Source organism: Sciurus vulgaris (genome assembly GCF_902686455.1).
Source record: "Sciurus vulgaris genome assembly, chromosome: 10".
Classification (NCBI taxonomy): domain Eukaryota; kingdom Metazoa; phylum Chordata; class Mammalia; order Rodentia; family Sciuridae; genus Sciurus; species Sciurus vulgaris.
The window spans coordinates 71,800,989-71,818,452 of NC_136470.1; the positions used below are offsets into that span (position 1 = coordinate 71,800,989).

The window sequence follows — 17,464 nt, forward strand, 5'->3', positions numbered from 1 at the left end:
GATCAATAGATAATACAATGCTAATTCAAAATTCCATCTGGGGACCAGCACAGGGCGCCAGGGACTCCCCCAAGCAGCCCAGCCCCCTCTGGCGGGAAGCGCCTCTCTAGGCTAGCTTCCCGGGGCAGACTGCCCAGTGAGAGCCTCTCGACGCAGACCCAGCCACAAGTCCCCAAGCCAGTGGAGATATTCAACATGGAAGCGGCTTCTGGGACCAGGGCTGGGCAGCCAGAGACCTCTCCAGGCAACATTGTCCCCCTCCAGCTGCAGGCTTTTTCCACGGGGTGATCCCAGATGGCGGACTAGAGGGTGACTGCATCTCCAGTCGCCCCAGAACTCAGGATTCAAGAAGGGGAGGCATTGAGAGACTCGGACTAAGATAGAACCACGGGGTGAGTCTCCCCCACCCAGCGAAGCTCAGCTGGGCGGCAGGCCCGGATTTGAGTGGCTTAGTAGAGTGGGACAGGGCAGATAGCGTCTCCCCCAGGCAGCTCGGTGCAGTCTGGCGGTGGGCTCCGCCCACAGGGACAGATCCTCCAGCCTCTCGGAACAGGCACCCCAGTGAGAGCCCTACTGCACAGAAGTAGCGCGGCCAACTCCGGCCCGCCCCAGCCAGCTCCAGCCCGCCCCACTGCCAGCTACAGCCCGCCCGCAGGTTGCTTCAGTGACCAGCATAGGGCGCCAGGGACTTCCCCAAGCAGCCCAGCCCCCCTCCAGCGGGAAGAGCCTCTCTAGGCTAGCTTCTCGGGGCAAATCACCCAGTGAGAGCCTGTCTACACAGAGTCAGCCACAAGTCCCCAAGCCAGTGGAGACCTCCAACCTACAACCAGCCTCTGGAACCAGGGCTGTGCAACAAGAGACCTCTCCAGGTCTCTCTCCCTGGAACCGGTAGCAGGCTAGGGGCAGCGTTCTTCGGAAGCACTGCATTATCAAATTAATCCAAGACTTCTGGCTACTGAAGGCTGGTAGGTGATACACTGGAAATCTACAGGGTCACTATAAGCCAATAGAGGAAATCTACAATATCACAGAGTCCCATTGACATCTGACCAATATGAGAAAACAAGGGAAGAAAATGTCCCAAACAAACCTAGATACTATACCAATAAAACCCAATGACAGCACAGCAGAAGAAATGTCAGAAAGGGAGTTCAGAATGTACATAATTAAAACAATCAGGGAAGCAAACGAGGAGATGAAAGAACAAATGCAGGCATTAAATGAACTCACTAATCAACAGTTAAAAGAGCAAATAACGGAGGCAAAAGCGCATTTCAATAAAGAGTTAGAGATACTGAAAAAAAACCAAACGGAAATCCTTGAAATGAAGGAAACAATAAACCAAGTTAAAAACGCCATAGAAAGCATAAACAATAGGATAGATCACCTGGAAGACAGAACTTCAGATACTGAAGACAAAATATTTAATCTTGAAAACAAGGTTGACCAAACAGAGAAGATGGTAAGAAATCATGAACAGAATCTACAAGAATTATAGGATATCATGAAGAGGCCAAATTTAAGAATAATTGGGATTGAGGAAGGCTTAGAGAAACAAACCAAAGGAATGAACAATCTATTCAATGAAATAATATCAGAAAATTTCCCAAAACTCAAGAATGAAATGGAAAACCAAGTACAAGAGGCTTATAGGACTCCAAATATGCAAAATTACAACAGACCTACACCAAGGCACATTATTATGAAAATACCTAACATTCAAAATAAAGACAGAATTTTAAAGGCCGCGAGAGAAAAGAATCAGATTACATTCAGGGGGAAACCAATAAGAATATCAGCAGATTTTTCAGTCCAGACCCTAAAAGCTAGAAGGGCCTGGAACAACATTTACCAAGCCCTGAAAGAAAATGGATGCCAACCAAGAATTTTATACCCAGCAAAACTTACTTTCAGATTTGACGATGAGATAAAATCCTTCCACGATAAACAAAAGCTAAAGGAATTTACTAAAAGAAAGCCGGCATTACAGAACATTCTCAGCAAAATATTCCATGAGGAAGAGATGAAAAACAATGATGTAAATCAGCAATGGGAGGAACTAGCCTAAAGGAATAGTCAAATAAAGGAGAAACCAAATCATGTCAAAAAACAAAAATGAGTCCAATGACTAGGAATACAAATCATATCACAATAATAACCCTGAATGTTAATGGCCTGAACTCATCAATCAAAAGACATAGACTGGCAGAATGGATTAAAAAGAAAAATCCAACAATATGCTGCCTGCAAGAGACCCATCTCATAAAAAGAGATACCCATAGACTGAAGGTGAAAGGATGGGAAAAAACATACCATGCACACGGACACAGCAAAAAAGCTGGAGTATCCATCCTCATTTCAGATAATGTGGACTTCAAGCCAAAAGTAGTCAGAAGGGATAAAGAAGGACATTTCATGCTGCTTAAGGGAAGCATAAATCAGGAAGACATAACAATCATAAATATCTATGTCCCGAACATTGGCTCATCCATGTACGTCAAACAAATCCTTCTCAAATCCAGAAATCATATAGACCACAACACAATAATACTAGGCGATTTTAACACACCTCTCTCACCGCAGGATAGATCGTCCAAACAAAAATTGAATAAAGAAACCATAGATCTCAATAACACAATCAACAATTTAGACTTAACCGACTTATATAGAATATACCATCCAACAAAGAACGAATACACTTTCTTCTCAGCAGCACGCGGATCCTTCTCTAAAATAGACCATGTTTTATGCCACAAAGCTACTGTTAGCAAATACAAGAAGATAGAGATACTACCTTGTACTCTATCAGATCATAATGGACTGAAATTAGAAATAAATGACAGAATAAAAACCAGAAACTTCTCCAATACTTGGAGATTAAATAATACACTATTATACGATGAATGGATAACAGAAGACATCAGGAGGGAAATTAAAAAATTCTTAGAAGTAAATGAGAACAAAGACACATCATATCAAAATCTCTAGGACACTATGAAAGCAGTACTGAGAGGAAGATTTATTTCATGGGGCGCATTCAACAAAAGAAGTAGAAATCAACAAATAAACGACTTAACACTACAGCTCAAAGCCCTAGAAAAAGAAGAGCAGACCAACACCAAAAGTAGTAGAAGACAGGAAATAGTTAAAATCAGAGCTGAAATCAACGAAATTGAAACAAAAGAAACAATCGGAAAAATTAACAAAATAAATAGTTGGTTTTTTGAAAAAATAAAATTGATAAACCCTTAGCCACGCTAACAAAGAGAAAAAGGGAGAAAACTCAAATTACTAAAATTCGGAATGAACAAGGAAATATCACAACAGACACAAGTGAAATACAAAACATAATTAGAAGCTATTTTGAAAATATATACTCCAACAAAACAGAAAACCTCGAAGACATCAACAAGTTTCTAGAGACATATGAATTACCTAAACTGAACGAGGAAGACATACACAACTTAAATAAATCAATTTCAAGCAATGAAATAGAAGAGGTCATCAAAAGCCTACCAACAAAGAAAAGTCCCGGACCAGATGGGTTCTCAGCCGAGTTCTACAAAACCTTTAAAGAACAGCTCATTCCAATACTTCTCAAAGTATTCCATAAAATAGAAGAGGAGGGAACCCTCCCAAACTCATTCTATGAAGCCAATATCACCCTGATACCTAAACCAGACAGAGACACATCAAGGAAAGAAAATTTCAGACCAATATCCTTAATGAACATTGACACAAAAATTCTCAACAAAATTTTAGCAAATCGCATACAAAAATATATTAAAAAGATAGTGCACCATGATCAAGTGGGTTTTATCCCAGGGATGCAAGGTTGGTTCAACATCCGGAAATCAATAAATGTCATTCACCATATCAACAGACTAAAAGTTAAGAATCACATGATTATTTCAATAGATGCAGAAAAAGCATTCGATAAAATACAGTATCCCTTCATGCTCAAAACACTAGAAAAAATTGGGGTAGCGGGAACATTCCTTAACATTGTGAAGGCCATCTACGCTAAGCCCATAGCCAATATCATTCTAAATGGTGAAAAACTGAAAGCATTCCCGCTAAAAACTGGAACAAGGCAGGGATGCCCTCTTTCACCACTTCTATTCAACATCGTTCTTGAGACTCTAGCCAGACCAATTAGACAAACCAAAGAAATTGAAGGGATACGAATTGGAAAAGAAGAACTCAAACTATCCCTGTTTGCTGATGACATGATTATATATTTAGAGGAACCTGGAAATTCCACCAGAAAACTCTTAGAACTCATAAGTGAATTCAGTAAAGTAGCAGGTTACAAGATCAATGTTCATAAATCCAATGCATTTTTATACATAAGTGATGAATCTTCAGCAAGAGAAATTAGGAAAACTACCCCATTCACAATAGCATCAAAAAAAAATAAAATACTTGGGAATCAATCTCACAAAAGAGGTGAAAGACCTCTACAATGAGAACTACAGAACACTAAGGAAAGAAATTAAAGAAAACCTTAGAAGATGGAAAGATCTCCCATGTTCATGGATAGGAAGAATTAATATTGTCAAAACGGCCATACTACCAAAAGTGCTATATAGATTCAATGCAATTCCAATTAAAATCCCAATGATGTACCTTACAGAAATAGAGGAAGCAATTATGAAATTCATCTGGAAGAATAAGAAACCCAGAATAGCTAAAGCAATCCTCAGTAGAAAGAGCGAAGCAGGTGGTATCGCAATACCAGATCTTCAACTCTATTACAAAGCAATAGTAATAAAAACGGCATGGTATTGGTACCAAAATAGACAGGTAGATCAATGGTACAGAATAGAGGACACGGACACAAACCTAAATAAATACAATTTTCTCATACTAGACAAAGGGGCCAAAAATATGCAATGGAGAAAAGATAGCCTCTTCAACAAATGGTGCTGGGAAAACTGGAAAACGATATGCAACAGAATGAAATTAAACCCTTATCTCTCACCCTGCACAAAACTCAACTCACAATGGACCAAGGACCTCGGAATCAGACCAGAGACCCTGCATCATATAGAAGAAAAAGTAGGCCCAAACCTTCAACTTGTTGGCTTAGGAGCAGACTTCCTTAACAGGACTCCCACAGCACAAGAAATAAAAGCAAGAATCAACAACTGGGATAGATTCAAACTAAAAAGCTTTCTCTCAGCAAAGGAAACAATCAGTAATGTGAAGAGAGAGCCTACAGAGTGGGAGAATATCTTTGCCACTCATGCTTCAGATAGAGTGCTAATATCCCAAATCTATAAAGAACTCAAAAAACTCTACACCAAGAATACAAATCATCCAATCAACAAATGGGCTAAGGAAATGGACAGACACTTCACAGAAGAAGATGTACAAACAATCAACAGATATATGAAAAAATGTTCAACATCTCTAGTAATAAGAGAAATGCAAATCAAAACTACCCTAAGATTTCATCTCACCCCAATTAGAATGGCGATTATCAAGAACATAAGCAACAACAGGTGTTGGCGAGGATGTGGGGAAAAAGGTACACTCATACATTGCTGGTGGGGTTGCAAATTAGTGCAGCCACTCTGGAAAGCAGTATGGAGATTCCTCAGAAAGCCTGGAATGGAACCACCATTTGACCCAGCTATCCCACTCCTTGGCCTATACCCAAAGGACTTAAAATCAGCATACTATAGAGATACAGCCACATCAATGTTCACAGCTGCTCAATTCACTATAGCCAGATTGTGGAACCAACCCAGATGCCCTTCAGTTGATGAATGGATAAAGAAACTGTGGCATATATATACAATGGAATATTACTCCGCCATGAGGAATGACAAAATTATGGCATTCGCAGGCAAATGGATGAAATTGGAGGGTATCATGCTAAGTGAGATAAGCCAATCTCAAAAAACTAAAGGACGAATGATGTCGCTGATAAGCGGATGAGGACATACGGGGGTGGGGGGTAGGAGGGGTTAGTGTTAGGGTTAGGGTTAGGTTTAGGGTTAGGGATAAGGAGGGTGGTAAGAATGTAGAAGAAAGGAATGTATAGAGGGAAAAGAGGGGTGGGAGGGGAGGGGGGAAGAGGAAAAAATAACAAAATGAATCAAACAACATTGCCCTATGTAAATTTATGATTTTTAATTAAAATTAAAAATTAAAAAAATAGTAAAAAAAAAAATAAAAAAATAAATGTGATTAAAAAAAAAAATTCCATCTGGATTTTTAAAAACATAGGATTTGAGAAGCTGAGTGTATAATTTATGTGCAAATGTAAAGGACCTGGAATAATCCAATCAATCCTGAAAAGAACAAAATTGGAGGACTTTTACTACCTGACTTTAAGACAAACTATAATAATTAAGTGTGACACTGGCTTAAGGATTGACAAATCAGTGAAACAGAACAGAAAGTTCAAAAATGAACCTAGTAGTCTTTAATTTTCATTAAAGTTACCAAAATAATACAAAGAGGAAAGCCTCTTATGGTACTGTAATAATTGGGTATCCACATGAGGAAAAACAAAACAAAGCCAAAAAACATCTTAACACCATACATAAGAATTTAAATAAGGTTCAGACACTAAACTGAAAGCTAGAACCATAAAGTGGTGGAAGAAAATGTAAGAGATATCTTTATGACTTAGAACTATGAAAAGGTTTCATAGAACACAGAAAACCAAAATCATAAAATATTGATAACAGACTATAAAATTTTAAAATGCATGTTAGTTCAAAGTCATTGCTATGAAAATGAACAGATAAGACACAATATGGGACAAACTATTTACCAAACATATTTGATAACTGATTAATATTTGGAATATATAAATTATTCCTACAACTGGATAATAAAAAGACAAATAACTTGATTTTAAAAATGGGGTCATTACTTGAACAGACACTTTACCAAAAGAAGATATACAAAAAGGCCAAGAATCTCAAGAAAAAAAAAATTCAACATCATTTAGAAATATAAACTCATAAATGGCTAAAATTTTTATAAATTACACTATCAAATCTGGAAAAAAAATTGGGAGAATTGGAACTTTTATATATTTAAAATGGGAATATAAAATGGTATAATCACTTTGGGAAACGATCTGGGAGTTCTTTATAAATTCAAATACATATGTAATCTATGGCCCAACAAATCTTCAATTAGTACTTACTGGAGATAAATGAAAACATATGTCTACACCAACAGTGTGAGAATGATCACAGTAGCCTAATTTATAATAGTCACAGCATGAAAAAGCCCAAGTGTCCATCAAAAGGAAAGTGCAGCACAATCACATAAAAGGAAAACATATTATATTCTTAAGATAAAATATTTCTCAGCAATATAAAATAAATTATGACACATACAACAATATGGATCTCAAAATGCTGTGAAAGTTTTATACAAAAAAGCATATATTATATGATTATATAATGTTGTAAAATAGGCAAACTTAATCTATGGTAAAAAAACAAAATAGTAGTTGACTCTGGAGAAGGGTGAAATTGACTACAAAAGAGTATGAGGATTCCTTGTAGGGTGATGGTAACATGATATAAGCTTAGTAGGGATCTGAGATGTATGCATTTGACATAATTCAATGGCACACTTAAGGTTTATGAATATAATAGCTTGTAAATCTTACCTCAAAAGAAAAAGAATTTTCTCAACTAGTTTACCTCAATTATAAATAAATATTGAAATCTAGTCAATGATATGCATGCTGAAATATTTAAAGTATAGGTACTGATTTTTCGTACTATAAAATGTATAAAAATTAAGATGAACTGATAGATGGGTAGATGGATAAATGGACAGAAGATAAAGCAAATACATATAGAATCTAGAGGTGGGTATACAGATGTTTCCTACAAAACCTTTTCAATTTAAACGAGTGGTTGGAAAATGTCTTAACAAAGCACTGGAGGAAAAAGTTGAAAATGGGATAATGGAAGAGACTGGAAAGCATAGATGCCAGAAACTAACAGGCAAAAATTTTTATCAGTGCACAGTATTGCCCAGGGAACAAAGAACTCGGTCACCATATAGGTCTGTCAGTTTGAAAGGATAATCTTATAATGAAGGTGGATGAACCCAGTTATCCCAGCTTGGCACTAGTCAATTAGGATTATCAAACTAATTTGCCTGTGGTTAGAGTTATGCTCAATAAGCAGCCTTCTGGTGATTATAATCTGGCTTTCTACATAGACTTTTATAAAAGGAAGGGAAAATATATCAGTCAATCAGCAGTCATTTGGCAAATAACTTTTTTCTGATAAATTTAATGGGAGCAATATAATTTCTATAATAGACATAAGTGTGATTATACTGATTTGTATACATTAACCCCAATAAAAACACAGTCTACCAAAACAAAGCTGACTTCTGAATTGGGAAAATTGATTATAAAAGCAAAAGTAATGATTCATCCCCAATACAGATTTTTAAGGCCTTAGAATCAGAAGGGCTCCTGAGACCATGGAGTTTGTTATCTAAGTTCTTATCATTCATTCATTGTTGAGACACTGCATTAATGCTTTTCATGATTCATTTCAAATAGAATCATCTCCCAAAAAATCATCTTATAAGGCAGAAAAGACAGGTTTATACTATTTGTCCCCAAGTAGAGATACAACAAAAACAAATAGATCATATTCATAAGAAATGCACATTTAATACCTGTGTGCCCTCATCAGAAACATCTGGGAAAGAAGTCTGTGATGCAGTTTCATGTTTTTGAAAGGTTGGTTTATTTAGAAATTGGTTAATTTCTTCAGATTTTTGCTGAAGTTGATCTATGGAAAAGAAAAAACAAATAAATAGAAGTGCTATTTGCTTCAAGTCTGAGATTTAGAATTTAAAGTTTAAAGTTATTATCGTCTAAGGATACATCATATGCTGTTTACTAGTTCAGTGTCCTTGATTACGACGCCAAGGACATTTTTTTTAAACTGTGTCTATGTTCTCAAGGACCAAAAGGTAGTAAACTACCTCTTTCAAAGGTGAAATAAAATAGGCCTAGGCATTGTTTTTTAAAGTTCATTTTTCCTTTCCATGTGAAAATGGTTTTTGTGGTTCATATTTTATCTCTTTCACTCTCCACTTAAGTGTTATTGGTTCCCTCATGATTCCATAGGAAGGTTTTAAACATGAACCTGGTTCAGTTAAGAGAACAACATGCTCATGTAACACCATGTTACCATGTAATGCTTTCTGGCTAATACTCAGCTCTTCAATACAAATTGTCCGCTTAGACAATCTAAAATCTTTCCTTTAACTATTTGTTAACCAATCAGTAGAGATTACAATTTGGGGAAAAGGACCAGTGAGATAGACTACTGGTGTTGAGGGAGTTTCACTTTTTAATTTATAAACTTTAAAATGTTCAAAATTTTAGAAACATGTATTTGTTTTTTACTTTTTCAATTTATTTTTATTGGTACATTATAATTATACATAATGATGGGATTCATTATGTCATTATGTTCATGTCATTATGTACATTATGTGCATAACTGTACATGCACATAACAATTTGCTCAAATGTATAACAAGATATTTAAAAAGTTTTCTTTGTACTTTTTGAAAGGTTAAAAGTTTTTTATTTAAAAGAAAATTTTACCTATAAGAAAAGTATTGAGATTCACATTTGAAATTAATGACTCTATGCAATTCAATTCCCCTACTTATGTATATAGATCTGGCCTGAGTTTCCCACAAATGAATTCAAATCATACTCATTTCAATGATAACCCTTTTAAATCAGAATCATGTGTCACACAGCATTCTGTTTATTACCTGAAACATCACTATCACCAGTTATCAGTACTGGAGTGATAATTATAATATTAAGACAGATTATTACTTTAGTCAGAGCAGGAAAAAATGCAACAAACAGTTCATAAGTGACTTTTTAATCCTATGGACTCAAATGGTTTGAGCAAATGATATCATTAATAGATACCTGAATATAAGAAGTATAAGTCACTAAAGTGCTAGAGGTGAGGACTTTAAAAGCAAGAAAATACTGACCTTCCAGCTGCTGAATGGCCTGGGCTGACTTAACTGCCTGCTCATTCTTATCTTGGAGAAGCTTTGAATTTTCATCCTTTAGAGTATCACAGGCAGATTGCAGCTCTCGCTCAGTCTTTTGAAGATTCAAAATGTAAGCAGTCTTCTCTTCTATTTCTGCTTTGTGCTTCTGCTCCAAAGCACTATATCGAGACTCCAGCTCAGTCTGGGTTTGGCCTGCTTGTTCAAACTGTCTCATAAGGTGTTGCATCTCTTCCTGCAGGTTATGGAAGGATAATTTTCTCTCTGCCACTTCAAGTTCCATCTTCTCCATCAGAACCTTGGACTCTTGTCTTTCTGTTTCCATAGTGTTCCTTAAAATATTATGTTCAGCTTCCATCTGCTGTAACTGCTGAGAGAGACTCTAAGAAAAAAGATAAAGCGTCATGAGCCACAAATATATTCTTTCATTTCAATGAGCATAGTCAAGTGCTTCTTCAAGGTGAAGAATGGCTAGGTGCTTAGCACCAAACCTACTGCTGAAGATCCTATATTTTTGCTTCTAGATACTTTTGACATTTGTACTCACATATATTTATTTGTGTCATTATTTTATATTTTCTGCCTCTCCCATAAGAAAATAAGTTTCATAGGGAAGGAACTTTGTTTTAGTCTTATTGATCTCTGGCACCTAGCACAGTATATACATAGAGTGGTACCTGATAAGTACTGAATGAATCAATGAATCCAGTCCCTGCCCTCAAGAAACTCAAGAGTTCAAGGACACTGAAAGAGATAAGTATAATACAAAAGATTAAAGGCCAAGAGAGGGATACTTACCAGGTATTAATATAAGCAGAGAAGAAGGATGGAATAGGGTAAAGATAGTCACCTAATCTAAGATTTAAATAATGAGGACTCAACCAGGCAAGTGGGCACTAAAAGACAGAACTTTAGAGAAATAGGACAAAAAAGCAGAGAGGTAAAGAAAAAACAGGGTTATCAATGAAGTTTGAAGTTGGTAGCAGGTAAAGCTCTAGTAAGAAAAGATAGGGGATGGGGCTGGGGAGATAGTTCACTTGTTAGAGTGCTTGCCTCACAAGCACAAGGCCCTGGGTTCAATCCCCAGTACCACGAGAAAAAAAAAAAAAAAAAAGGGCTGGCAAGAAAAGGTAGGGGATGATGCTAGAAAAATAATCACGAGTCAAATCATAAGGCTCTTTACACACCATATTAAGGGACTTGGAATTTGTTCTTCTAATAAGGAACTCTGGTCAGACATGATTTTTGGAGACATCCCCTTGATTGCCAAACGGATGATATACTGGGGGGTGGGAGAAGAACAGAAGCAGAGAAAAACCTGTCATGCAAAAATGTTTTTCATGCAAAATTGTTCTTGAGCCAGAACTAGTCTACTGATATTACTAATGAAGAGAATTCAAGAATTATTTAAGAGATGAAAAATCAGTAAACCTGATAATGACTTTTTATTTTTATTTTTTGGTATTTGGGAATGAACCCAGGAGCATTTTACCACTAAGCTCCAACCCCAGTCCTTTTTATTTTTAACTTTTGAGACAGAGTATTACTAAGTTGCTGAGGCTGGCCCTGAACTTGTAATCCTCCTGCCTCAGCCTCCTGAGTTGCTGGGATAACAGGTGTGCACCACAGTACTCAGCACTTGCTAATTAATTCTAATTAGTTAATTGTAGGAATTAATGAACAAAAAGAAAAAAAGTCTAATGAGTTTTATTCTTTTAGGTAAATGGCCCATTAAAAGAGGAAATATGATAAAAAATACTAGGTTTTCTTTGTTTTTTGTTTAATATATTTTTAATTGACATAGTAATTATATACAGTTATAGGATGCAGTGTGACAATTCAATATTTGTATATAATATGTAATGATCAGATCAAGGTAACTAGCATATCTATCACCTTGGGGATCACCAAAGGATTCATGGGATACCCATATATTGGCAGGGAACTGGACATACATCAGATGCACTGGGAAGATAAATATTTTGGAGATGTTAGTGGCACTGGGGATGTAGACTTACCATCTACCACAAGAGGAAAAGTGAGAAGAATGCATATAGTGACAATACGGGACTGAGTCTGCAATACTGGGAAACATGGTTAAATGGGCAGGAAAAGAAGTCTATGAAGTAAAAACAAACAGAAAAGCTCCAGAGATGCAGAAAGAGAACCAAGATAATGCCATGTTCTAATAGTCAAGGGAATGCAAAACTTCAAGGAATGAGTAATCAATAGTAACAAATATTGCAGAAAGGTGTAGTAAAGTGAAACTTAGAACGTATCCATCGGATCTGACAATTCAGAAGTGCTTAATGATTCTAGAGTGATTTTAGTAGAATGTAAGTATGTGCCAAACACTGTCCTAAGTACTTTTACTATTTCAGGAGATCCTGTGTTTTGCTCATGATATGTATGCTATTATCCTTCTTTTACCAATCTGAAGCCTACCAAATTGACCTGGGGTATGTATGAGTTCTCCATGATTGAATTTTTTCATTTATAAAATATGAATGATAATAGCATCTATTACATAGATGTCATTGTTATAAGGATTCATAGTACTACTAATATGTAATTTGCCAAAAGGTATTTAGATGTAATTATCTGTGTGTGATAACTAATAAGTGGCAAAACTGGTATTTGAATCTCATTGGCAGTCTGAGGGGCATTTGGGGTCACAGTATGGGTTTTACGAGGATGAAAGAAAGGGTGACATGTTTCTAAGCAAGATAGAAAGCTTGCCTCAAGGAGAGTTGAAGACTAATGAGAGAGGATTGGTTGACTTTCTCCAGCAGCATGCAGCACACAGATGAACAAGCAGAGAATGTGGGCTGTAGCACCAATTCTGCATTACAATTTGACTACTTATATGACAAGGAATCAATCTAAGGGCTGTAAAGTAGTCCAAATGGTCAAGCATGGGTCCAAACAGGACAGAGAGAGGCCAAAGTAGCAGCCACTAGAGGAACAAAGTGGAAAGATCCGTATTTCTTAATAAGAATGAAGATCAGGACAGTATGAGAAAAGGGAATGACAGGATACATAATAATCAGGGAACAGGATATTTGAATTTTTAAGGTTTTAGAACATCAAAATCCCTGATCACCTTTAGATTCAAGGGCATATAATGGGATTACTTCAATCCAACAGAAAGTTAACTGACAAAAACAGGCAAAGAGACCATACATAATGCACAAGAATCATTTAAGACAGCAAAGGGGTAAGGTGATAAAAAAGAAACTCACTAGAGGAAAATAGGAATTCTAGAGAAAGTAGGACTCCAGACCTAAAATGAAAAGAGCAACAATAAAGATGTGAAATGTAAGCTCCACAAGGAGGAGAACTGTATTTTTTGCTCATCACCACCACTTAATCAGAGATATCTGTTGAAAGAATGAACAAATGGTACTCATTCTCTAAAGGCTTATAGTAGGCTTGGTTTTTTTCTTCTTCTTTTTGGTACTAGAGATTGAACTCAGAGGTACTTTACCACTGAGCTACGTCCTAATTTATTTCTTTATTTTATTATAAGGTAGGGTCTCACCAAGTTGGTTAGGGCTATAAAAGGCTTTTAGACCTGCTGCTTAGCAAATTGAAGTGGAAATGAACAGCCCCCTGATAGGCAGTAAAGATCACATAAGGCAGTACCTGATTTCTCTGCTCAGCAGCATTCAGCTCCTGCTGCAGTAAGTCCACCACCTGAGCACGGCCCAACAGGGCTTCTTCATGTTCTTCAAGCTTCCTCTGCAGCATCCTCAATTTCTGAAAAAAACATTTTAGATACAATGTGCTAACAAATGAGCACTATTATTTTTCTACCTTTCAAAATGTCATGTAGATTTGTGTATTTCAATTTTTGGATGTGAAAAGATGATCAACTAAAGACGGGGGCGCCAGCATGCCATGCTCCCCATCTAGTAGCAACAAAGAATCTCCAAAATGTCTTCCCCAGAGCTCAGACAACCACCTAAGTCAGAAAAGGGCAAGTCCCTGAATTACAGAGCCTTCTAATAATTATTGAAAAACAACACATTTAAAGCACCTTTCAGAATTACATAATTCATGTCTTGTACCTAAATAACATTGGTAACATTATATCTCACCCACCAAAAAGAATATTCTCTGCAGGCAAGAACCATTTCTCTTCTGCTAGTTTCATGCACAGGGTGGGCACTTGAAAAACACATGTTGAATAAATAAATCAATAAGTGTATGCAAATAATGTTCTACTTAAACAAGTATTATATTCTGAAACTTGACTTAGTGGTATATTCTGAAAGACTGCTTAGAACTTAGAAGAAGTTGCACTCAAAAACAATTAAGCAGATCAAACAACAAGTGCCATTGGAGTGCCTTTCAGTAACACACTATACTACCCACTAAGTGAAAACAAACACCTTTGAGTTAGTAGACGGTGAATTCAAATGCAATGAAGTCAATTTTCAAAATTTACTGAATGAACATTTAAAAAAATTACTGATTTAATAAATGACTTCGTAGCTTCAAAAGCATTCCTTTTTGTCTCTAATTTTTTCAAAGTTTAAAACTGACTTCATTGATGTAAAGCTGTGAATCAGGTTTTTAATGCATGAAGGCAGCTACAACCAGCAAACCAAAGAAAAACCAAATTCTGACTACCACACACATTCCCCAATTAAACTCCACTTTGGAGCTCTCACAACCTTATTAGAGGGATAAAAGGCAAGATAATGGTAGGGAAAATAAATATGTGCAACAGGAGAAAAAGACACCAAAAAGAAGCCAATAAGGAGCACACCAGGTCCACGTGGAGAGCAGCGGGGAGGGGGGATGTTTGAAAAGCAGCCATGATGTTGTGATTAAATGTTAACTGAAATGACAGACATTCTACTGAGTTTGAGCAACACACCTGTTGCATCTCTGTTTCCACATCTGCCTGGGTTACTAACTGAAGAAGCTCATCTTCGTGAAGACGAACTTGTGTTTCAAAGCGGGCATCTTTCTCTCGGACCACCTGCTGCATGGAACTCAACTGAAGATACACACCAGAGAAACTATACACGTTACACTTCCTGAGTATTTCACAAACAAATCTTACAGACTACTCTCCAAAGACAGACACTAAGAATTTACAGACAGCACTTTTTAAAGATTCAATTTAGAATGTCAAAGATGAGAATACTGAAAGAGAGAAGGGACTGGTCATACTTTCAAATGTGAGAGGAAACCTAGTATCAAATTCAGAAATCACTCTAAATGAAACTGTTAGAAATTATATTTTCATGGGTAGTAGAAATGTTTTAAACATACAAACATATTTCTGATAAGTTCTCAAAGATTAAAACATTAAATATAAAGTTAGACTTCTCTTAAACTCTGGATACTTCTTTCAACATCACATTCATGCTCAAAAATATTCAATGGCATTCTCATGTCGAATAAGTGAAAATTCAAACTAATGTATCATTTATTCAAGAGTCTCTAAATTGGAAATACAAATTTATCTTTCTAGTCTTATATTCAAAAACGTGCTTCTACCAAAGAACTCAGTGTGCTTCCAAACCCAAACCACCTTCCCAGACAGTTATTTATAGGCTGTAACTGTCTTTAATAGGATGGAATGTAAATAAATGGTTGATTGTGAGCTGCTGGGTATCAGTGTTTTTGTTTGGCTTTAGTCTGTGATGCCTGCCAATTCATTCCTTGAGAGCTATAGTTGAGCATGCTGACCAGCTTTTAGTTTGCTTATTTTGCATTGGTCCTTTACCTATCACTGATTTCTTAGTTGTAACACCTTAAATTAACCTTGGCTCACCTTCTTGGTAGTTTCACAAAAAACCCTTATGATTTCTGATTATCGGAATTCTGACCTCATTATGAATTTGGAATCCTGTGTTTTAAGCATGCAGGCCCTGGAGTCTTTCCCTAGCCAAACATATCTAACATTCTTTTCCTTAAATGCACTGGATATATTTCTTCTCTGAGACTACTCACACCCTTCTCCATGACTAGAATGCCTTCCTTCAGCTCTTTTAGAATATTGTCTATTCTAATCCCAACTTTTCTATATAACTTTCTATAACTGTCATGCTCACAATAACATCTTTCACCTGTCAAAATACTTTTCTGTAATGTTGCTTGCTTTGGCATTTATTTAGAATTTCTTACATTATCATGGATCTGTTAATATAGTTATATATCTTGGTTTTCCATATTTTAAGCGAATTGTAGGTAAAAACCATGTACTGTATATCTCCATCCTATACTGTACAAGGCGCTACATAAAAAGGACATAATGAAAGCTAGAAGGATAAAATTAAGGATTCCAGTATACATAATTTTAACTATTTATATAGCAATAGGCCATTCACAGATGAGAAGGCACTAATAACAAGTTACCAATATATCTGATGGATAAGATTAGCTATGTGAAAAAGTACTTCATGGATAAAATGTGTTGTGATTCAAAAGCATTCCCAAAGGAAAAATATGGGTGTAGGTGGTCAACTAGGAAAGTTAGAAAAATAGGAAGCGTTAAGGATATCAGTCTAAACAGTCAAATTCTGGTGGCAGAAATAAATATGAAGAAGAATGTCACATATTAGTGTTACTTAACAAGGAATCATATAACCTACACCACTTTCTTATTACATGCTCACTAAGTAACCTTCTGATTATAATTTATCTCCCACTAACATTTTATTTTAGGGAAAGAATGAACCTAATTATTTGTATTTCTTTTGGCTTCTCTTATCAGTCTTTTTTGAACTTAGTATGAACCCAGTTTCATAAACAGTAATAAACAGTCACAATTAGGCTATGGCAAACATATCAAGGTAAAAAACACTTTTTTGAGGATTTCTAGTGTTCCCTAATGACATACTTACCTACTTACCTAATTTCTTCTATTACCCTTCTAATTTCTACTTTAACACTCCCGGCAACTATTCTTTCATGTACTAAAATTTTAAAAGTAACTGTCTGAATTGACTTGGCATATAAGAAATGGCAATGGATTTGAATTTCGTAAACTTTTATTCTAATAAAGGTGACTTCCGCCCCTACCTGTGCAGCTTGCTCTGCCTGTGTTTGGCTAAGCTGGGCTTGCAAAGTGCTAATGAGTTCCTCCTTATCCTGAAGCTGTTGCTTCATCACTACAAATTCTTCCATCTCTGTAGAACTTTTATCGAACTGAAAATATAGAAGAAAAAAAGTATTTATTTAAGCAAAAGGTTTAGCATTCTTAATTCTTTGACCTTCTTTTCTCATTTATCCTAAATGCCTACCATATTTCCTTCTAATTTCCACTTAACACAAAAGGGAATTGCATTGTGATTTTAAAAAAGGAATTATCAAAAATTATTTGTCTGAGGAAGAAAGAAGTGAGAGCAATTTTTTTCAATTTCTCTGAATCCTCACATAGAAAAAGACAGTA

General features: G+C 36.2%; 1 protein-coding gene across 6 annotated transcripts in view; it reads right to left on the bottom strand.

Moving 5' to 3' along the window:
- Positions 1–17,464, bottom strand: part of GOLGB1 (golgin B1) — an 88,620-nt gene that overhangs the window by 44,628 nt on the left and 26,528 nt on the right. For 3 of the 6 annotated variants that reach the window (XM_079155256.1, XM_079155251.1, XM_079155254.1), the window contains 5 exons: positions 17,095–17,220; positions 14,939–15,061; positions 13,699–13,812; positions 10,033–10,435; positions 8,680–8,795 (listed from right to left, as the gene is read on the bottom strand). In XM_079155256.1, coding sequence (XP_079011382.1) covers positions 8,680–8,795; positions 10,033–10,435; positions 13,699–13,812; positions 14,939–15,061; positions 17,095–17,220 — 882 coding nt within the window. The remainder of the gene's footprint in view (positions 1–8,679; positions 8,796–10,032; positions 10,436–13,698; positions 13,813–14,938; positions 15,062–17,094; positions 17,221–17,464) is intronic. The other 3 variants (XM_079155253.1, XM_079155252.1, XM_079155255.1) reach the window with 3 other exon arrangements.